Consider the following 23,427-nt stretch of genomic DNA (forward strand, 5'->3'; position numbering starts at 1 on the left):
GTCTAGGCAGAAAGTGTATTCCCTGATTAGCCTAAGTGGCCTGTGCACAGGCTAATCTGGGACAACACTTTACGCACATGCATGTAGCCCCTTTACTCAGAGCGTGGCAATGTGTGATGATGTGTAACTTGGCTTAGAAAATTACCCACTCATATATTTTGATTAAAGTTGACGACAAATCAATTCCTAGACTTAACCTAAACAATATTTGTAAATATTTATGTTGGAAAAGCACTTCAGTATTTATTCTACCCTGGAGATGTTTCATAGTTTTTGACGCTTGTTTCACTGGGTTATAGATGGAGGTTGATATACAGCATCAGACAACTAGATTTGATGATCTCGACACAGAAAGAACAGAACTGAACTACCGTGAGTGCTATACTTTAACCGTTCACTGCTCAGATGCAAAATGAAATGGCAATATGCAACCAGCATTAAACCAGAACAGACTGCAAGTAACCTTAAGTCTGTAAAGGTTAAATGCTTTTTGCTGCTCATCAATATCGTAAGGTTGGAAATAAAATCTTAATATACTTAAATCTATTAAGAAAGGTATTAAATTCAATTTTGCAGTCTCTGGTACTTTTTTTAGCCAATTGAGCCTGTGTTTGTATTGCAGAGGTTGAGGACATGTTGGCAATAAAGGCAGAGGATGCAGAGAGAGTTGCAGACCTGGATGCAAAGTAAGTGTGCAAAATTTTGGTGAACCAGTCACAGGTAAGTGTGCAAACTTTTGGTGAACTAGTCACAAGTAATTATGCAGAACTTGTGTAAACCAGTCACAAGTAAGTTTGCAGAACTTGTGTAAACCAGTCACAAGTAAGTGTGCAGAACTTGTGTAAACCAGTCACAAGTAAGTTTGCAGAAATTGTGTAAACCAGTCACAAGTCAGTGTGCAGAACTTGTGTAAACCAGTCACAAGTAAGTTTGCAGAACTTGTGTAAACTAGTCACAAGTCAGTGTGCAGAACTTGTGTAAACCAGTCACAAGTAAGTGTGCAGAACTTGTGTAAACCAGTCACAAGTAAGTTTGCAGAACTTGTGTAAACCAGTCACAAGTAAGTGTGCAGAACTTGTGTGAACCAGTCACAAGTAAGTTTGCAGAAATTGTGTAAACCAGTCACAAGTCAGTGTGCAGAACTTGTGTAAACCAGTCACAAGTAAGTTTACAGAACTTGTGTAAACTAGTCACAAGTCAGTGTGCAGAACTTGTGTAAACCAGTCACAAGTAAGTGTGCAGAACTTGTGTAAACCAGTCACAAGTAAGTTTGCAGAACTTGTGTAAACCAGTCACAAGTAAGTGTGCTGTACTTGTGTGAACCAGTCACAAGTAAGTGTGCAGAACTTGTGTAAACCAGTCACAAGTAAGTGTGCTGTACTTGTGTGAACAAGTCACAAGTAAGTGTGCTGTACTTGTGTGAACAAGTCACAAGTCAGTGTGCTGTACTTGTGTGAACAAGTCACAAGTAAGTGTGCTGTACTTGTGTGAACAAGTCACAAGTAAGTGTGCTGTACTTGTGTGAACAAGTCGCAAGTTAGTGTGCTGTACTTGTGTGAACAAGTCACCAGTAAGTGTGTTGTACTTGTGTGAACAAGTCACAAGTCAGTGTGCTGTACTTGTGTGAACAAGTCACAAGTAAGTGTGCTGTACTTGTGTGAACAAGTCACAAGTAAGTGTGCTGTACTTGTGTGAACAAGTCGCAAGTTAGTGTGCTGTACTTGTGTGAACAAGTCACCAGTAAGTGTGTTGTACTTGTGTGAACAAGTCACAAGTCAGTGTGCTGTACTTGTGTGAACAAGTCACAAGTAAGTGTGCTGTACTTGTGTGAACAAGTCACAAGTAAGTGTGATGTACTTGTGTGAACAAGTCACAAGTAAGTGTGATGTACTTGTGTGAACAAGTCACAAGTATGTGTGCAGAACTTGTGTGAGTCAGTCAAAAGTAAGTGTGCAGAACTTGTGAGAACCAGTCACAAGTAAGTGTGCAGAACTTGTGTGAACAAGTCACAAGTAAGTTTGCAGAACTTGTGTAAACCAGTCACAAGTAAGTGTGCAGAACTTGTGAGAACCAGTCACAAGTAAGTGTGCAGAACTTGTGAGAACCAGTCACAAGTAAGTGTGCAGAACTTGTGTGAACCAGTCACACGTAAGTGTATAGAACTTGCATGAACCAGCCACAAGCAAGTGTGTCAAACTTGTGTGGTCCAGTCGCACTGAAGTTGTGTTGATTGCAAAACTAAATATAATTGAAACTGTCATACCCCTACAAAGTGGGAGAGATTAAGCATTTCTCTTGTCTGTCTGTCCATACGTCAGAAAGCTTGTGTTTTCAAATCCTTTTAAACTACTTGGTTGACTTCACTCAAACGTTCACAGTTGAATGAACTTAATGTGTACCGGTAGATGTATATAAAAAAAGGAATTATGGCAAGTATATATAGGATATGGCACGAGTTGTCATGTCATACCATATTTTATTAAACGAGTTCAGGAATTTTATTAGTAAGGCTCGCTTACTCACGAATTTCCTGGAAGAGTTTAATAAAGTATGGTATGAACTGATAACGAGTGTCAGATCTTTTTTATCACATGCTTTTAAATGAGCAAATTAAATAAATATTTATGCAAACATAATGATAAATCCCGAAAGTTGTTTACATTTCGTGACGTCATTTGACGTTGCAAGGTCATTTCAGCAAAAATAACAAAAAGCAATTTGTCAATCGAACAAAATAAGGCAATAAAAATGCTTAAAAAGTATATTACACATGTGTAAGATAAAAATATTCGTAATGGTTATATTGCATGGGAAACAGGGTATGGCATGTGATACAAATTTGTATAATAATGGCCCTTTGTCTTTTCTTCATGTCCCAAGGTTTATTTTCAACTCCTTTTTACCTAATGTTTGAAACTCCAACAGACGTTGACTGTTGAATGAACTTAATTCTTATATGAGTGTAAAGAAAGGAATTCTGGCTGTTATGAGTAATAGAATTATGTCTAATATATTTCGCCTAAATAGGCTTTTTCAAAGTTTGTTTTCACAAATTAACTACATTTTCATTCTGTATAATTATAATTGGTTTTGTTGAGAAACAGAATGAAAATGTAGTTAATTTGTGAAAACAAACTTTGAAAAAGCCTATTTAGGCGAAATATATTAGACAAGAGTGGAATTTGTTCTGTGTAAATTTATATTTATCCCTACTGGATACAAAACTGAGTAATAGAATTATGGTCATAATTCTCTTTAACAACTGGGTGGATCTAACTCCAACTTTTACTGTTGAAGACCTTAAGATGGAGATGATGTTAAAAAAATAGATATTTTTGCTGCAACGAGTTTGAGTAGAATTATGGGTCTTTGTCTATTTTTCCAGGATGGAATTTATAATACCATTAACCCATTTATGCCTAGTGTTTAGAAAAAGGCCTTGGCATGATGCGGCGTCTTATCTGGGTCTGCGCTATTTGCCTTATGGAATTTCTGTAAGAAATATTTTTAATATAGAAATAAATAAACATGAAATCCCTAATTTTGGAAATAAATTGATCCAATTCAGAAGGATGGGAGAGTCCACTAGGCATAAATGAGTTAATAAGATACGTTGTCAACACCTCTAACAAGATAGCTGATTTTGCTGAACGTTTCACAGCTGTATGACCTTAATGTGCAGATTATCATTGGGAAATATATTTTGACTGCTGATAGTTTTTGCTGAATTATGGCCCTTTGTATTTTGTCCATTGTAGAATATATAGTGGATTTGTCTGTGAAAATGGGGTTTAAAGCATGTGCGTACAGTGTCATCCCAGATAAGCCTGTGCAATCTGCACAGGCTAATCAGGGATGACACTTTCCGCTTTTATGACATTTTTCGTTTAGATGAAGTGTCTCCTTTGCAAAAATCCAATTTAGGTGGAAAGTGTGTCGTCCCTGATTAGCCTGTGCGGACTGCACAGGCTAATCTGGGACGACACTTTACACACATGCATTAAGCCCAGTTTTCTTAGAACACTGCTCATATTGTTGCAATGTTCAGGCTGCAGGGAGAGAAGAGGAATCTGTCCTCCAAGGCAGAGGAAGTGGGCGAACTGCAGGGACAAAACACCAAGATGACAGAGGAGATAGAGGCCATTGGGGAGACACACAAGTAGGAACTTTGCAATTAATATTTACCACATAATTGGTTTTAACCCTTTACCTTTTAGATACGTATTTTAACGCATGTAGTAGTCCCTTAGAAAGTAAAATGTAATTAAAAACCTTTCTTACTAGATTCAAGTTTTAAAGGCTTCATTTCCGACCCTTAGATATAGATTACAGTAAACAGCATAAAACCAGAACAGTCTGCGAGTTACTTGCAGGCTTTTCTGGTTTTATGCTGTTTGCACATAGCCATTTTAACTTTGATTCTGAGAGGGAGGGAAAGGGTTAATCAGTTTCAAATCAGTTTTTGGAATTAGGTCAATAAGTTGTCACTTGGAAATGATTTGTGTAAGGATGAGCCTTTTGAAGGTATCTTGAGTTATGGATTAGCCTTGAGTCTTACTTTTAAGTTTAAAGACTGCATTTTGCAGGTTTAACAGTCAGTCATTATGACTAGTATGTTCATGAAATAAAGGCCACTTTAGTGTTGCAAAGGAACTATATGGAGTAAATTGATTTCATTATGCAATCAAACAATCTTAATTCTTAACTTTTATTATTCATAAAAACTAGTATTTTAATGTACGATGTTTTATGTTGTGTTATAAGACACATGAGCCAAAAATTGTCGTTTTTTTTTATTTATGAGATAAAAAATAGAGAGCTATAGCATAAATGTACAGACAGATTTGAATATGTTTGGATTTGTTATGATATTATTCAGTGCAAGTAAATCATTGATTATTTCCAATTTATAGACTTCTATTTTAATATTGTTCATAATCTGCTTTTAGAACAGTCCTTATTCAACAATAGGCTTGACAATAACAGAGCCTTGGTAATTTGATGCCAAATGTTGGTTTATGTATACTGAACTTTAATTGTATATTTCCTTTAGGGTTTTGTCTTAACTTTAGGAAAAAAATGTAAAGCTCCATTCAGCTTGTTGTGTAATGCCACAGATACATGTACATGTACATGATTGGCGATACAATGCTTCATTACTGCATACATTCAGTTGTTTAGTTGAATTGGTAAGTTGATTATTCATAGTTGTATAACTTATATAAACTGTTCATTCATTACCATGACTAAATTTAATACAATGCAATAAATCATTTGTTATAACACTGTTCATATAGTATCACATTCATGCTTGAGTCGTCATATTAAAAACAGCTAAGCTCAAGCTTCTGAAAGGGCTACAAAATGAGTCGTGTTCTGAGAAAACTGGGCATAATGCATGTGCGTTAAGTGCCGTCCCACATTAGCCTGTGCGCACAGGCTAATCAGGGACGAAACTTTCCGTTTTTCGGTTAAATGAAGTCTCTTCTTAGCAAAAATTCAATTAAGGCGGAAAGTGTCGTCCCTGATTAGCCTGTGCGGACTGCACTTTACGCACATGCATTATGCCCAGTTTTCTCAGAACACTACTCAAATATTCTCTGATTTATTTAAATGAAATGATTTTCTTTCTTACTGTACACAGTTTGTTCTCCCAGTATCCCATGTTGTTGCACTTCTGACCCTTCCTCACCATCACTTCTATCCTTATTACGCCCCCTTGCTTGCCCCCCTGTCAGAGGTTTGGAGAACGAGCTCCGTCATCGTGAGAGCATCCGCACACCGACCCCACCCGGCCTGACAGAGGAACAGCGAGCCATGTTGGAAACATTGGACGAAGAGGAACGAGCGTGAGGAACAAACGTGTTCATGTCCTCACAGTGTCCTGTATCTCTAACCATTGTACCTCTAACCCCCAGGCCACTCGCATCCAGTGTCTGTAACTTAATATCTGTTCCATAATGGATCTGGATTTATCTATATTGCAAAAAAACGCATGATATATTTCTGGAAAATAAATATCGTTTGGTTTCACTGATGATAATTTGTGATACAGTATTTTATGAGGTGTCAGACATTTTATGCAGAATTTTATGAGGTGTCAAACATTTAATGAACATTGATTTTTTATTCTTCGTACACTTACATTTTCTATATAGCTTTTTGCTCATTACCTTCACAGCTATAAATATATATTTTTCACAGAATGATAGCATAATACGTAGTATAAAGAAAAGGCAAGTTTACAGACGTGAGATGTTTAGAGGCCTGATATCATAATGATTAGTATGTTTTATGTTTTACAGACAGCTGGTGATTGCAGACATGGTTGTGATTATGTGTTCAAAACATTTGTTTAACCCATTTATGCCAGTGGACTTCTCCCATCCTTCTAAATTGGATCAATTTATTTCCAAAATTAGGGATGTCTAATATATTTATTTCTATATTAAGAATATTTCTTACAGAAATTCCTTCAAGCAAACAGCGCAGACCATGATGAGACACGGCATCATGCTGTGCCTCACTGTTTTCCAAGGCATTTTTTCTAGGCGCTAGGCATAAATGGGTCAAAACATTTGTTTATTATGTAAACCTCTGTTGGTCATTAAATCTATACCACTTAGATACGTATTTGTACGCATTTATAGTCCCTTGAAAAGTTAAATTTACTAAAGACCTTTCTGACTAGATTCAAGTTTTAAAGGCTTTAATTCCAATCCTTAGATGCTATTGAGCAGCAAACAACATAAAACCTAAACAGACTGCGAGTAGCCATTTTCACTTTGCCTCTGAGTGGGAAAATGTTCAATCTTTGTGTAGGAAATTTCTGTTCACCCGGGCTCCGTAGGAGAATCTTCTACAGTTGTATTTAGGAAACTTTGTATGAAACATTTTTATCATTTTTTCATAAAATCCAAATTTTTGTTCTTACAATATGATGAATTATTCTTCATTTTACCAATGTTTAGTTGTTGAAAACCTGACTATGTAATAGTACCTAAATATGAAATAGCTTGAAACCTAAGTAATTGTAAAAAGTAAGGAGTTTGTTCATATTTCCGTAAGGGGCATTTCAAATCCTTGACCTGGTTTTAGCATATAATTGTAATGTGTGTTGGTCCGAGTATGAATGTTTACCTGTGTATTCTGTGTTTAACAAGTTGGTGTGTATATGTTATTTAGTGCAATAAGTGCTGGACTGTAGATAGTTGACTATTTTCTTGTTTAGTTCCATGAGCTGGACTGAAGATAATGAACTACTTTCTTGGTTTGTTCTATGAGTGCTGCCAGCTGAAGATAACTGACTTCTTCCAGCCATGACTGCTGACAATCAATTATTAATATATGAAAAAGATAGGGCAACAGATCAGATTTAATGTCAATTAGTTTTCACTACAAGATTTTTGTAACAATTAGTTTTTTTTCCCTCAAAACTATTTGTCAATAAGTTTTTGACAATTTGATAAAAATGTACATATTTTCTCATCTGCATCCTTGTGTTTGGAATTATAATTGCGCTTGACTGTGTGTCCTTTTAAATATTGCATTATCCAGTCCTAGCCTATACGGTTTTAACATTACCTTTCATACTGATTTTGCACTTAAGGCGCATTTCCAAACCCTCTCCATCATAGCCTATACGGTTTTAACATTACCTTTCATACTGATTTTGCACTTAAGGCGCATTTCCAAACCCTCTCCATCAATGACAAGCAAGTGGAAATGATTTTTCCACAATATTATTTGTTTTTCAGAAACGTTGCCACAGTGTTTCAGGCAGAATAATTAAACCATTTAGGCCTTGGCAAACAGCGTAGACCCAGATGAGAAGCCGCATGAAGTGGCGTCTCATCAGGGTCTGTGCTGTTCGCTTAAAGGAATTTCTGTAATATATATTCTAAGTATAGAAATAAATATACAGTGAACCCGTGTTTATCCGGAAATGTCTGTTCCGGCAGAAATTTCCAGATTAACGAATCTTCCGGATTATCGAACCAGTTCTGTATTGACAAGAGTTTAATACCTACCTTAATTCATTCACCTTATGTTTATGTACATTTACATACTTATTTCGCATCAAGAATGATATTTTATTGTTACGCAGACATTTATTTAGTTTATTTAGTTTTAAAAATCAAATGTTGTTGAACAATATAAATACAAAAACGCGTAACCGAATTGTAGAACATCTATACACCTTGAGGACTGCGTGTATCTCGTGTGATACTGCCGCAGTGAAAAGATGTTGCCATGGGTGGCAAGGGAGCTGTAAGCTGATAACGTCACAGAGTTTCACATAAATGGTGTTGAGGGCTAATGAAAATAAAATCTAAAACTGCGGTACTGTTTTATTATCTTTATTTACCCGTCTCAGAATGTTGAAATGATTAAAATAGCATCATGTTAAAAATGATAGCAACATGTTTTTAACGGATTGTTTAAATACGCTTAGCACAACTTTTTACGCATAACAAGTTCATTTCATTTTTTTTTCTGAATTAGCAGGTCATTTTAAGTGTTTAACAGTTTTGTAATGACGGTCCGATTGTAATCAGCGTCTTTATTGGTCGCGTGTTCAGACATTAAAGACATTAAAGAAAATCAAACATCAAACCAAGTGTGTCATTTAAGATGTATTGTGTAATGCCAACACCAATTTAAGTTTAAGTACAGTCGGAGTCGAATCATGTTTAGTCACTACTATAAGCTATCACTCCTAAACACAGTAATATTTCACGCCTCTGTTTATTTGGCGTGGGTCTATTTAGCCCCCATGTTGGGAAGGATCCGGATTAACGAGACATAATTACAGCTAAATACACAGATCGGTGTCACGAAATATATGTCCGAATCCGGAACGCGAGATTCCGGACTTAACGAGGGAAAATACTGCATAACTTATCCGTTCCCATTTACTTTCGTCCGGATTGCAAGTTTTCCAAACTATCGAATTCTGGATAAACGCGGGTTTACTGTACTAGACATCCCAGATTTTGGAAATAAATTGATCCAATTAAGAAGTATGGGAGAGTCCACTAGATATAAATGGGTCAATGTTGTGTTCTTTTGCAGGGCGGTGATGGCCCAACTACATAAGCAGATAGAGGACTATCGGGAACAGCTTTCCAGGGAGCGCAAGGAACGGTACGTGAACCCTACTGTGTCACATAACTGTAGAAAGGATATGAGGCGTGTTCTGAGAAAACTGGGCATAATGCATGCGCGTAAAGTGCCGTCCCTGATTAGCCTGTGCAGTCCACACAGGCTAATCAGGGACGACACTTTCCGCTTTAACTGGATTTTTGTGTAGAAGAGACTTCCTTTAAACGAAAAATACCATAAAAGCGGAAAGTGTCATCCATGATTACCCTGTGCGGACTGCACAAGCCTATCTGGGACAACACTTTACGCACAAGCATTATGCCCAGTTTTCTCAGAACACGACACATATTGTTTTATCTAGAATGAATCAGTGATTCATAGACTGATAATTATATTATTTTTTAAATGCTCCTTCTTTCAGATTAGATTTGCCATAGGCCAGAAGAGCTTATGGGATGGCATGGTGTCCGTCTGTCTGTGTGTGTGTGTGTGCGTTAGACTTTCTCTTGTTTATCCGATAAAGTTCACATTTTTCATCCGATTCTTTTCAAACTTGTTCAGTGTGTTGATATTAATGAGGACTCAAACACTCTTGAAAATGGGTTACATCAGAGTAAAATGTCCAGAATTATCTCCCCTTGAATTTGAGAAAATTGTGAAATAAGGCTTGTTTACGCAATAAAGTCCACAGTTTTCATCCAATCATTTCCCAACTTGCACAGTGTCTTTATCTGAATGATGAGTCAAACCCTATTGAAAATGAGCAATATCGGAGTTATAAGTCCAGAATTATCGCCCCTTGAATTTGAGAACAAAATGAAAATCTTTAACATTTTGCCATAACTTTTGAAATATTGAACTTCATATTTGGCATGCATGTGTATCTCATGGAGCTGCACATTTTGAGTGGTGAAAGGTCAAGGTCATCCTTCAAGGTCAAAGGTAAAAAAAATGAAAATCTTTAACATTTTGCCATAACTTTTGCAATATTAAAGATAGCAACTTCATATTTGGCATGCATGTGTATCTTATGGAGCTGCACATTTTGAGTGGTGCTGGGTCAAGGTCATCCTTCAAGGTCAAAGGTAAAAAAAATCAAAGCGGCGCAGAAGGGGACATAGTGTTTCCGACAAACACATTTCCTGTTTGTTTACATATAAAGTTCTATCCTTTTGAAACTTCAACGGATGTTTAATATCATCAAGGGCCAGAAACACATTGAGAGTGAAGAAAATTTGTCCAACTTATTGTTGAAAAGGAGCCATTTGAAGTTTAAATTTTACGTTTCTTCTTGTTTATGCGATGAATTTCCCATTTTGGGTCTGTTTGTTTAAAACTTACTCAGATTGTTCATACTATCAAGGGCTTGAGCCCTATTGATTCCAGTCAGTAGAGCATTCAGGCCCTCATGGGCCTCTTGTTTTTCCATCCTGCCATTATTTGAATTTTGTTTAGCAGGTTACTATTACTGCTAGATGGATAAACTTTAGAAACATATTTCCTAGTATTTGAACTTACTCACCTGTATGTTTTGGTTTGGATTGTTTTTACATATCAGAAGTAATGGTCGTTTGCAAAAATTGAAATGTTTTAGCATGGGTTTAGCTTAACTCAAAATGTATCCCTGCTTAAGGGCTGAAACTTCACAAATATGTTAACTTGCTTGTGAACTTTAACACTTTATATTTGGTTCTTCATTACCACAGTTATGGTCCTTTTATAAAGTAAAATGATGTATTTAATTTTTGTTTTGTACATGTATACGTAAATATGTATTGCAGGGACAGTGATGAAACTTCGCAAACATAGTTGATGAAGCTGTTTACCCAACAATTCTAATATAGCTGTTCACACACTGCAGTTGATTTTGCTGTTCAGGCACCAATATGAAGTACTATTCAGGCACCAATATGATGTACCTGTACAGGCACCAATATGATGTAGCTGTTCACGCCTGTTCAGGCACTGATATGATGTACCGTAAAAGCACAGTCATAAGTCGAGATTCTTTACCTCCAAAATTTGATTAAAATTACAGTATCGACTTATGAGGTTGACCATGAAAAAAATTAATGAAATTCGACGAAGATTGATCCCCACCGCAATTGTTGTTGTTGTTGTATAAAAAAACCTCGTTGATTTACGACACATGAAATGTCGTCTTTTAACTGATACTTACCAATTAATATAACCACAGTTTGCAACATTTCCATTGTTTTTATTTTCATAATTTAATCCAAAGTTTTCATGTTAGCAGGTGTTTTTTATAACTGAACGCGTAAACAAAAGATCAGGTCATTTTTAAAGTCGAGCGATAATTGGCAACCTGTGTGAATTGACAATTTGACGTCATCAACGGAAAGCCGCTTCCTGTCAAGAAGCCATAAAGCATCACCCTTCTGGCACAGATATTATGTACCTGTTCACCCCTGTTCAGGCACAGATATGATGTACCTGTTCACCCCTGTTCAGGCACAGATATGATGTAGCTGTTCACACCTGTTTCAGACTGGAGGTCCAGGAGAGGAAGAACTCAGTGTCCAAGGAACTGGAGGACTACAAGCTGGAGAACCAGCGCTTCATGCAGGAGATGAACACCACTATCACACAGGGCAAACAGGAACACATCGTCCTGTCCAATGAGGTACAGCACTGGCTCTTACCTTAAGGAATGGGGAACACAGGCATATCAATTGTTCCTTTTTTTTAGAACTACTCATTTATAATATAGACTGGATATGATGATCAAGATTTTGATTTATATGTTAATTCCAATCAATATTCAAAATATAATAAAAACAGCATGAATAATTGTTAAAAACAGGTATGATCATTTGCATATTACTTTATTTCAGAAAATGTTTAATATTTCATTTACTTGTATAAATTATTATAATTAACCTGCTTTTCTCCATTATTTTATTTTAGGTGATTCAATAATAAAGCTTTTTTGCATTTGGAACTTTACATTTCATCCAATTTAAATAACGTTTTTTGGAAGATTGCAAAATTTATGTGTCCACCCTCTTAGTAAAATAGTTTTAAACATCATTTTCAGTGCCAGCTGTATAACTACGTATTAAAACATCCTTCATAGATCAATGTTACCCTTACCTTTTAAGGGGCATACTGTGACAAATTGGCACTCATGTTACTAAAAGTGTTAATGCCTAACTGGCTTGTGGTGTTAGGAAGAATTCCCATTATCACTTGCCAGTGACCTCAGGTCACTGTGTTTGTGGTCATGTATTTGGGAGGCATTGTCTGTATATTGAAAATATAATGTGAGTTTTGGATGCAAGGCTGGTTTGAGCCAATCTATCTATCCTATTATTTCCTCCCTTTTACCATTAATTATTATCAAATATTTCATTTTCTGACGATTTTGTACTTCCGTAGTTGACAAAAAAAAGATTCTCCATTTTTTGGAAAAACTCAATCGTGATCTAAAAAGAGCGATAGTATAAAGCTAAACATTATATGATCGTTGTTATACTATCGATTTTCATCTGGTAATAGGATAAAATAGTTTTTGAATGGCTTACTGTCCTCCAGATGGGTACTCTTCACGAGCTAGAGGAGGAGGTAGGTGTGCATGTCATGTGACCATGTGATCCTTAACAACGTGTTTACTGTATTGCAGCATCTGCTGGGTGACATACAAAAGATAAATGAATGTCACATTCATACAAATTGTAGGCTAACATAATGTTGTGAGATATTGTAGTACTTGGATGGATAATGTGTGTGTGTTTTGCATGAAATGAATTGAAGTGTAACTGTTTTTTATATATAGACATTGGTCTTTAATACATATATTTGAATTTTCTTGAAGCAATGGTAGTCAAAAAAATTTTGAAATGTATTATGTGAGTTGCTGGATAGATCTCTTCTAGTAATCTGAGTTGTGCTCTGAGAAAACTGGGCTTGATTCATGTGCGTAAAGCGTCCTCCAAGATTAGCCTGTGCAGTCCACACAGGCTAATCAGGGACGACACTTTCCACTTTTATGGTATTTATATTTTAAAGGAAGTCCCTCCTTACTAAAAATCAAGTTTAGGTGGAAAGTGTCGTCCCTGATTAGCCTGTGCGGACTGCACAGGCTAATCTGAGATGACACTTTACGCACATGTATTTAGCCCAGTTTTCTCAGAACAAGGCTCATGTGTCTGTTTCATATTTGTGTAGACTTCTATTGAGGTTTTTAAATTTAATATTTAGATAGTCATATCAAACACATAAGATTACACTGTCTGGCATTGATATATTTGAATGTTCAACAGGACTGGTCGGATGGTGAACTAGTTCCAGTGGTGGGTTGTAATAACTCTTGTGATGATAGCTCGTCATTCACATGGCAGCTTTTTGAACTTAATTATGCATTCACAGCAAATAAGTTCAAATAACCTGTTGTCCTTCATGTTAAATATGTGTGGTAAAAATTCATAAAAATAAATGGCTGAAAACATGTACAAGGTATCATTCAAAATATTAACTAAAGTCTTGTAAAACAATACTTCATTTTCCAATTCATAATTTAACAACCATTCTGATAATAGGCTCTCTTTGGATTTTAATATTTTCAGATTATTGAACAGTACTTGATTGCAATTTACTTTCCGTTTAGATTTAAAGTAATGATCATTTCCACATGCCATGTTTGTGTTTCTGTCTGAACTTGACTGCTTCTCATTGTCAAAATGATGGCACATTGCTGTAATTTAATGCCAAATCATGAGTTTCAGTGATTTTATGCCTTTGTGTTTCTAACAAGTCTTAACTTACTATATGATTTTAATTCTTGTTTTTTGGTCGACAAATTACTTAACTGAATTTCTAACGTAGTATTGGACAAAGTAAAATGGAATTTCCTTTGGTATTGTTATTTGGACTGATTCTGTGATCTTTACATTTGTCTGAATGACTCTGCACTTTGTTTCTGTGACCTTGTGGATTCTGTGACCTCAGGAAAGCAGTGAGGCAACTTCTGAGGATGAAGCTGCGGTAGGTGATATCCTGTGACATATTGGGATGTTGTGACGTCATGCGACATAACGGGATGTTGTGACATAACGGGATGTTGTGACATCATTTCAAATGTGATGTCATGTGGAATAACAAGGGGCTCTGTTTTACGCAGAATTAACAAATGTTGTTGTACGTCTCTGGGTTACACGTGCTTTTATGTGTATGTGTTGCTTTCCAAGGATTACATGTGTTAACCAGGGAATGTCTGAGCCGTTTTTATGCAGATCAACTTAATCAAGAAATTAATTAAGACTAAGAATTGTTCTATAGATTGAGTAAACTGTAGAATTATATGGCTAATTGGATTGTGTCTTAAAGAAATGTGTTTGTTTTGTCAAAGGTGGTTAAAGAATAGAACTGCAGTTTTTCTGTCTTATCTGTATTACAAATTAATTAATATTTTTGGTGTTAAAATATATGTAGTTGCTTACATGACATACATTTATTAACACAAAAAATAAAATTCATGGATTTTCTATTTGGTATAACTATCAAAAATATGTAATGAACTCAGTGTCCTTAACATTATATTATGTCTTATTCTTGCAAGACTTAACCTTGTACATGTGCTGATTAACAAACCTTTTACATTTTGAATTGAGAAAAGTGTTTGTGCTTCAGAGTTTAGATTAATTGTTAAAGCATATTTTGGAAATGATTAGTTAACAATTTTAAAGGCAATCAAACATTTCCTTACGTTTTATTGGTGAATATTATAATACAAAAAGGTGATCACAAAATAGTATGGTCAGGGGAAAGACAAAATACCACATTTGGGGAAAAGTGATCAGCTTCAGTAAAATTGCAACCCCATCAAATTAATAGTCTGATGCTATGAAACAACTGTGTTGTTAAACGTTTTAATTTTATTAAATAATCCAGGTATAAGTCTAATCATTACCTTGCAATTTGATAACTAGTAGTAATACAACAAAACACTGTTGTCATTATTGATGATAGCTGTTTAAGAATTTTATAAAACGTCCACCATTGTTGGAAATGTTCAGGAAGTTGGTAATTGGAACCACTCGGCCTTTCTCGGAAAAGCAGAGATAAAGTTATTTGTCCTTTCAAAACTTTCGCGGAGTAATTACAATATCAAAGCTTTTTTATATAGATGGTATAATTAACTGTTGAAAGCAGAACATCTACCTTTTTAGGGTTTGTTTTTATGGTGCATTTATGTTTTTATAATTTTAGAAAGATTTTGTATAACTAGATTTGCACTATATACAAGATTATACATTAAATTGTTCACTGCTATTTAATTAATTAGTTAATGTAGCTTTCCTCACTAGTGTTATTGATTTTTTCTTTTGTGATTTAATAAAAATATATAAAATGAGGAAGATTGCCCAAATGTCTGCTCGTGTGTCCGTAAGCCTATTTGCAGATGGTTGTTAGCCTATTTGCAGATGGTTGTTAGCCTATTTGAAGATGGTTGTTAGCCGAGGGACTTAATGGGATCTTTTCACGGTTCGGTAAATTGACAAAATTGAAAAAAATGTTTCCGGTTAGCAAATTTTCGTTTTAGTTATGATATTTGTGAGGAAACAGTATTACTGAACATTTACCATAGTCCAATATAGCCATTATATGTATCTTTTGACGATTTGAAAACCTAAAAATTATAAAGCGTTGCAACGCGAAACGATTGAATAATTTGGAGAGTTCTGTTGTTGTCGTGTAAATTTACGAAACTACGAAGATTGCTTATATAAGGTATAAAATACTTACTCTTTATTACCCGACGGAATAGCAGAGAGTGCTAATGCGTTTTTACTTGAGACTAATTCCAGGACTCAGGGGGTCACTGGTTCGAGCCCTAGTACCGGCTACTTTTTTTTCTTTTTTTAATTTTATTCTTGATTTTTTACTGGAGCTTTTAAGATCCAATGTTTACATTAATCAATATAAAGCATTTAATGACAAACTTCAAAATATGCCAAAATCTGTGAAAAGGCCCCTTTAATGTTAATCAATCATTATGCAACCATAGTTAACCAAGTGAATATTTGATAATCAAGTGTTTACTTACCACAAGTCCCCATATTTGATATAGTAATATTATCTGCATCATTTATTGTTGTTGTTAGGGTGCCCAGCTGCAACGTGAGTTGAGAGATGATGACCAGGAGATAGAAAAACTGGAGGCTCTACTGGAGGAGGAGCAGCAAAAGTACCAGCAGACCTTCACACAGCGTCAGACAGAGATAGAGAACATGGAGGTGAGTGCAGGGTTAACAGAGGTACCAGCAGACCTTCACACAGCGTCAGACAGAGATAGAGAACATGGAGGTGAGTGCAGGGTTAACAGAGGTACCAGCAGACCTTCACACAGCGTCAGACAGAGATAGAGAACATGGAGGTGAGTGCAGGGTTAACAGAGGTACCAGCAGACCTTCACACAGCGTCAGACAGAGATAGAGAACATGGAGGTGAGTGCAGGGTTAACAGAGGTACCAGCAGACCTTCACACAGCGTCAGACAGAGATAGAGAACATGGAGGTGAGTGCAGGGTTAACAGAGGTACCAGCAGACCTTCACACAGCGTCAGACAGAGATAGAGAACATGGAGGTGAGTGCAGGGTTAACAGAAGTACCAGCAGACCTTCACACAGCGTCAGACAGAGATAGAGAACATGGAGGTGAGTGCAGGGTTAACAGAGGTACAAGCAGACCTTCACACAGCGTCAGACAGAGATAGAGAACATGGAGGTGAGTGCAGGGTTAACAGAGGTACCAGCAGACCTTCACACAGCGTCAGACAGAGATAGAGAACATGGAGGTGAGTGCAGGGTTAACAGAGGTACCAGCAGACCTTCACACAGCGTCAGACAGAGATAGAGAACATGGAGGTGAGTATAGGGTTAACAGAAGTACCAGCAGACCTTCACACAGCGTCAGACAGAGATAGAGAACATGGAGGTGAGTGCAGGGTTAACAGAGGTACCAGCAGACCTTCACACAGCGTCAGACAGAGATAGAGAACATGGAGGTGAGTGCAGGGTTAACAGAGGTACCAGCAGACCTTCACACAGCGTCAGACAGAGATACAGAACATGGAAGTGAGTGCAGGGTTAACAGAGGTACCAGCAGACCTTCACACAGCGTCAGACAGAGATAGAGAACATGGAGGTGAGTATAGGGTTAACAGAGGTACCAGCAGACCTTCACACAGCGTCAGACAGAGATAGAGAACATGGAGGTGAGTATAGGGTTAACAGAGGTACCAGCAGACCTTCACACAGCGTCAGACAGAGATAGAGAACATGGAGGTGAGTGCAGGGTTAACAGAGGTACCAGCAGACCTTCACACAGCGTCAGACAGAGATAGAGAACATGGAGGTGAGTGCAGGGTTAACAGAGGTACCAGCAGACCTTCACACAGCGTCAGACAGAGATAGAGAACATGGAGGTGAGTGCAGGGTTAACAGAGGTACCAGCAGACCTTCACACAGCGTCAGACAGAGATAGAGAACATGGAGGTGAGTGCAGGGTTAACAGAGGTACCAGCAGACCTTCACACAGCGTCAGACAGAGATAGAGAACATGGAGGTGAGTGCAGGGTTAACAGAGGTACCAGCAGACCTTCACACAGCGTCAGACAGAGATAGAGAACATGGAGGTGAGTGCAGGGTTAACAGAGGTACCAGCAGACCTTCACACAGCGTCAGACAGAGATAGAGAACATGGAGGTGAGTGCAGGGTTAACAGAGGTACCAGCAGACCTTCACACAGCGTCAGACAGAGATAGAGAACATGGAGGTGAGTGCAGGGTTAACAGAGGTACCAGCAGACCTTCACACAGCGTCAGACAGAGATAGAGAACATGGAGGTGAGTGCAGGGTTAACAGAGGTACCAGCAGACCTTCACACAGCGTCAGACAGAGATAGAGAACATGGAGGTGAGTGCAGGGTTAACAGAGGTACCAGCAGACCTTCACACAGCGTCAGACAGAGATAGAGAACATGGAGGTGAGTGCAGGGTTAACAGAGGTACCAGCAGACCTTCACACAGTGTCAGACAGAGATAGAGAACATGGAGGTGAGTGCAGGGTTAACAGAGATACCAGCAGACCTTCACACAGTGCCAGACAGAGATAGAGAACATGGAGGTGAGTATAGGGTTAACAGAGGTACCAGCAGACCTTCACACAGTGTCAGACAGAGATAGAGAACATGGAGGTGAGTGCAGGGTTAACAGAGGTACCAGCAGACCTTCACACAGCGTCAGACAGAGATAGAGAACATGGAGGTGAGTGCAGGGTTAACAGAGATACCAGCAGACCTTCACACAGTGTCAGACAGAGATAGAGAACATGGAGGTGAGTGCAGGGTTAACAGAGGTACCAGCAGACCTTCACACAGCGTCAGACAGAGATAGAGAACATGGAGGTGAGTGCAGGGTTAACAGAAGTACCAGCAGACCTTCACACAGCGTCAGACAGAGATAGAGAACATGGAGGTGAGTGCAGGGTTAACAGAGGTACCAGCAGACCTTCACACAGCGTCAGACAGAGATAGAGAACATGGAGGTGAGTATAGGGTTAACAGAGGTACCAGCAGACCTTCACACAGCGTCAGACAGAGATAGAGAACATGGAGGTGAGTACAGGGTTAACAGAAGTACCAGCAGACCTTCACACAGCGTCAGACAGAGATAGAGAACATGGAGGTGAGTGCAGGGTTAACAGAGGTACCAGCAGACCTTCACACAGCGTCAGACAGAGATAGAGAACATGGAGGTGAGTGCAGGGTTAACAGAGGTACCAGCAGACCTTCACACAGCGTCAGACAGAGATAGAGAACATGGAGGTGAGTGCAGGGTTAACAGAGGTACCAGCAGACCTTCACACAGTGTCAGACAGAGATAGAGAACATGGAGGTGAGCACAGGGTTAACAGAGGTACCAGCAGACCTTCATAAAGTGCCAGACAGAGGTAGAGAACATGGAGGTGAGTACAGGATAACAGAGGTACCAGCTGACCTTCACTCAGTGTCAGACAGAGATAGAGAACATGGAGGTGATTACAGGATAACAGAGGTACCAGCAGGCCTTCACACAGTGTCAGACTGAGATAGAGAGCATGGAGGTGGGTATAGGGTTAACAGAGATACCAGCAGACCTTCACACAGTGTCAGACAGAGATAGAGAACATGGAGGTGAGTATAGGGTTAACAGAGGTACCAGCAGACCTTCACTCAGTGTCAGACAGAGATAGAGAACATGGAGGTGAGTATAGGGTTAACAGAGGTACCAGCAGACCTTCACTCAGTGTCAGACTGAGATAGAGAACATGGAGGTGAGTACAGGGTTAACAGAGGTACCAGCAGACCTTCACTCAGTGTCAGACAGAGATAGAGAGCATGGAGGTGGGTATAGGGTTAACAGAGGTACCAGCTGACCTTCACTCAGTGTCAAACAGAGATAGAGAACATGGAGGTGAGTGCAGGGTTAACAGAGGTACCAGCAGACCTTCATAAAGTGCCAGACAGAGATAGAGAACATGGAGGTGAGTAAAGGATAACAGAGGAACCAGCTGACCTTCACTCAGTGTCAGACAGAGAAAGAGAACATGGAGGTGAGTACAGGATACCAGAGGTACCAGCTGACCTTCACACAGTGTCAGACAGAGATAGAGAACATGGAGGTGAGTGCAGGGTTAACAGAGGTACCAGCAGACCTTACACAGTGCCAGACAGAGATAGAGAACATGGAGGTGAGTATAGGGTTAACAGAAGTACCAGCAGACCTTCACACAGTGTCAGACTGAGATAGAGAACATGAAGGTGAGTACAGGGTTAACAGAGGTACCAACAGACCTTCACTCAGTGTCAGACTGAGATAGAGAACATGGAGGTGAGTATAGGGTTAACAGAGATACCAACAGACCTTCACACAGTGTCAGACAGAGAAAGAGAACATGGAGGTGAGTACAGGATTAACAGAGATACCAACAGACCTTCACTCAGTGTAAGACAGAGATAGAGAACATGGAGGTGAGTATAGGGTTAACAGAGATACCAGCAGACCTTCACCTAGCATCAGACAGAGATAGAGAACACGAAGGTGAGTACAGGGTTAACGGAAGTACCAGCAGACCTTCACACAGTGCCAGACAGAGATAGAGAACATGGAGGTGAGTACAGGGTTAACAGAGGTACCAGCAGACCTTCACACAGTGCCAGACATAGATAGAGAACATGGAGGTGATTACAGGGTAAACAGAAATACGAGCTGACCTTCACTCAGTGTCAGACAGAGATAGAGAACATGGAGGTGAGTACAGGGTTAACAGAAGTACTAGCAGACCTTCACACATCATCAGACAGAGATAGAGAACATGGAGGTGAGTATAGGGTTAACAGAGGTACCAACAGACCTTCACACAGTGCCAGACAGAGAAAGAGAACATGGAGGTGAGTACAGGGTTAACAGAAGTACAAGCTGACCTTCACACAGTGTCAGACAGAGATAAAGAACATGGAGGTGAGAACAGGGTTAACAGAGGTACCAGCAGACCTTCACACAGCGTCAGACAGAGATAGAGAACATGGAGGTGAGTATAGGGTTAACAGAGATACCAGCACACCTTCACACAGTGTCAGACAGAGATAGAGATCATAGATATAAGTACAGGATAACAGAGGTACCAGCAGACCTTCACACAGTGTCAGACAGAGATAGAGAACATGGAGGTGAGTACAGGGTTAACAGAGGTACCAGCTGACCTTCACACAGTGTCAGACAGAGATAGAGAACATGGAGGTGAGTACAGGAAAACAGAGGTACCAACAGACCTTCACACAGTGCCAGACAGAGATAGAGAACATGGAGGTAAGTACAGGGTTTACAGAGGTACCAACAGACCTTCACACAGTGCCAGACAGAGATAGATAACATGGAGGTGAGTACAGGGTAAACAGAGGTACCAACAGACCTTCACACAGTGCCAGACAGAGATAGAGAACATGGAGGTGAGTACAGGGTTAACAGAGATACCAGCAGACCTTCACTCAGTGTCAGACAGAGATCGAGAACATGGAGGTGAGTACAGGTTAACAGAGATACCAGCAGACCTTCACACAGTGTCAGACAGAGATAGAGAACATGGAGGTGAGTACAGGATAACAGAGATACCAGCAGACCTTCACACAGTGTCAGACAGAGATAGAGAACATGGAGGTGAGAACAGGATAACAGAGATACCAGCAGACCTTCACTCAGTGTCAGACAGAGATAGAGAACATGGAGGTGAGTACAGGGTTAACAGAGGTACCAGCAGACCTTCATAAAGTGCCAGACAGAGATAGAGAACATGGAGGTGAGTATAGGTTTAACAGAAGTACCAGCAGACCTTCACACAGTGTCAGACAGAGATAGAGAACATGGAGGTGAGTATAGGGTTAACAGAGGTACCAGCAGACCTTCACACAGTGTCAGACAGAGATAGAGAACATGGAGGTGAGTATAGGGTTAACAGAAGTACCAGCAGACCTTCACACAGTGTCAGACAGAGATAGAGAACATGGAGGTGAGTATAGGGTTAACAGAAGTACCAGCAGACCTTCACACAGTGTCAGACAGAGATAGAGAACATGGAGGTGAGTATAGGGTTAACAGAAGTACCAGCAGACCTTCACACAGCGTCAGACAGAGATAGAGAACATGGAGGTGAGTATAGGGTAACAGAAGTACCAGCAGACCTTCACACAGTGTCAGACAGAGATAGAGAACATGGATGTGAGTATAGGGTTAACAGAAGTACCAGCAGACCTTCACACAGTGTCAGACAGAGATAGAGAACATGGAGGTGAGTATAGGGTTAACAGAAGTACCAGCAGACCTTCACACAGCGTCAGACAGAGATAGAGAACATGGAGGTGAGGACAGGATTAGCAAAAGTACCAGCAGACTTGGCAGATTACAGCTTATTTTCTCTCAAATTTGGCATCAAGGTAAATCCAAAAAGGGACAACTTCTACGTCTTTTTATAACCACTTGTAAATACTAAACACGGTATACTGGCATTGCCACAGTTATTAATCCGTCTGTCTGCTCGTCTGCCTGTCTGTCCATTTGTCTGTCTGCAGAACAAAACTTGTCCAGAGGGGATTCTATAATACTTTTCAACATACATCATTCAAACTTGATATCATTGATCCTCATGATATTAAGTTGGGCATATGCATTGTGCAATCAACCTACGTTTGCAGATGTTTATGGGTGGATTAGTGCTGGAAAAAGTGCACAAGAACTGTTGCCCTTGTTCAGATATTTTAGAGTGATTTCCCTTTGTAACATTTTGTAATTAAATTTTTCCTTTGTCATTTCTTGAAAACTTAAAGAGGTATCAAGTTGAGACTTAATAGGTAAATAGTCTTTTAAGCTCACCAGATTATTCAGGTGAGCTTTTGTGATCGGTCTTTGTCCATCGACCGTCCGTCCGTCGACCGTCCAAATTTGTTTGTAAACACTCTAGAGGCCATATTTCTTGTCCGATCTTCATGAAACTTGTTCCGAAGATTTGTCCCAATGATACCTCGATCGAGTTTGAAACTGGGTCATGCTGGGTCAAACACTAGGTCACTAGGTAAAAAAAAAGAAAAACCTTGTAAACACTGTAGAAGTCACATTTCATGCCCAATCTCCATGTTACTTTGTCAAAATGTTTGTCTTAACTTAATGATATAAGTTCAAAAGTGGTTCCGGTCAGTTGAAAAACATGGCCACCAGTGGGCGGGGCAGTTTTCCTTATTTGGCTATAGAGAAACCTTGTAAGCACTCTAGAGGCCACATTTCTAGTCTGATCTTCATGAAACTTGGTCAGTAGATTTGCCCCAATGATACCTCGATGGAGTTTCAAACTGGGTCATGCTGGGTCAAAAACTAGGTCACTAGGTAAAAAAAAACAACAAACTTGTAAACACTGTAGAAGTCACATTTTGTGCCCAATGTTCATGTAACTTTGTCAAAATGGTTGTCTTAGTGATATGTTGGTCGAGTTCAAAAGTGGTTCCGGACTGATGAAAAACATGGCCGCCAGTAGGCGGGGCAGTTTTCCTAATTTCGCTATATAGAAACCTTGTAAACACTCTAGAGGCCACATTTCTTGTACAATCTTCATGAAACTTGGTCAGAAGATTTGTCTCAATGATACCTCGATCTAGTTCCAAACTGGGTCATGCTGGATCAAATACTAGGTCACTAGGTCAAAAAAAAGAAAAACCTTGTAAACACTGTAGAAGTCATATTTCATGTCCAATCTTCATGTAACTTTGTCAAAATGT

General features: G+C 38.9%; 1 protein-coding gene across 5 annotated transcripts in view; it reads left to right on the forward strand.

Annotated features, from left to right (window-relative positions):
- Positions 1-23,427, forward strand: part of LOC127871190 (paramyosin-like) — an 88,718-nt gene that overhangs the window by 28,844 nt on the left and 36,447 nt on the right. For all 5 annotated transcript variants that reach the window (XM_052413935.1, XM_052413932.1, XM_052413936.1 and 2 more), the window contains exons 10-15: positions 300-372; positions 623-686; positions 4,049-4,159; positions 9,076-9,147; positions 11,614-11,749; positions 16,230-16,361. In XM_052413935.1, the coding sequence (XP_052269895.1) occupies positions 300-372; positions 623-686; positions 4,049-4,159; positions 9,076-9,147; positions 11,614-11,749; positions 16,230-16,361 (588 nt within the window). The remainder of the gene's footprint in view (positions 1-299; positions 373-622; positions 687-4,048; positions 4,160-9,075; positions 9,148-11,613; positions 11,750-16,229; positions 16,362-23,427) is intronic.

Source organism: Dreissena polymorpha, chromosome 3 (assembly GCF_020536995.1).
Source record: "Dreissena polymorpha isolate Duluth1 chromosome 3, UMN_Dpol_1.0, whole genome shotgun sequence".
NCBI lineage: Eukaryota > Metazoa > Mollusca > Bivalvia > Myida > Dreissenidae > Dreissena > Dreissena polymorpha.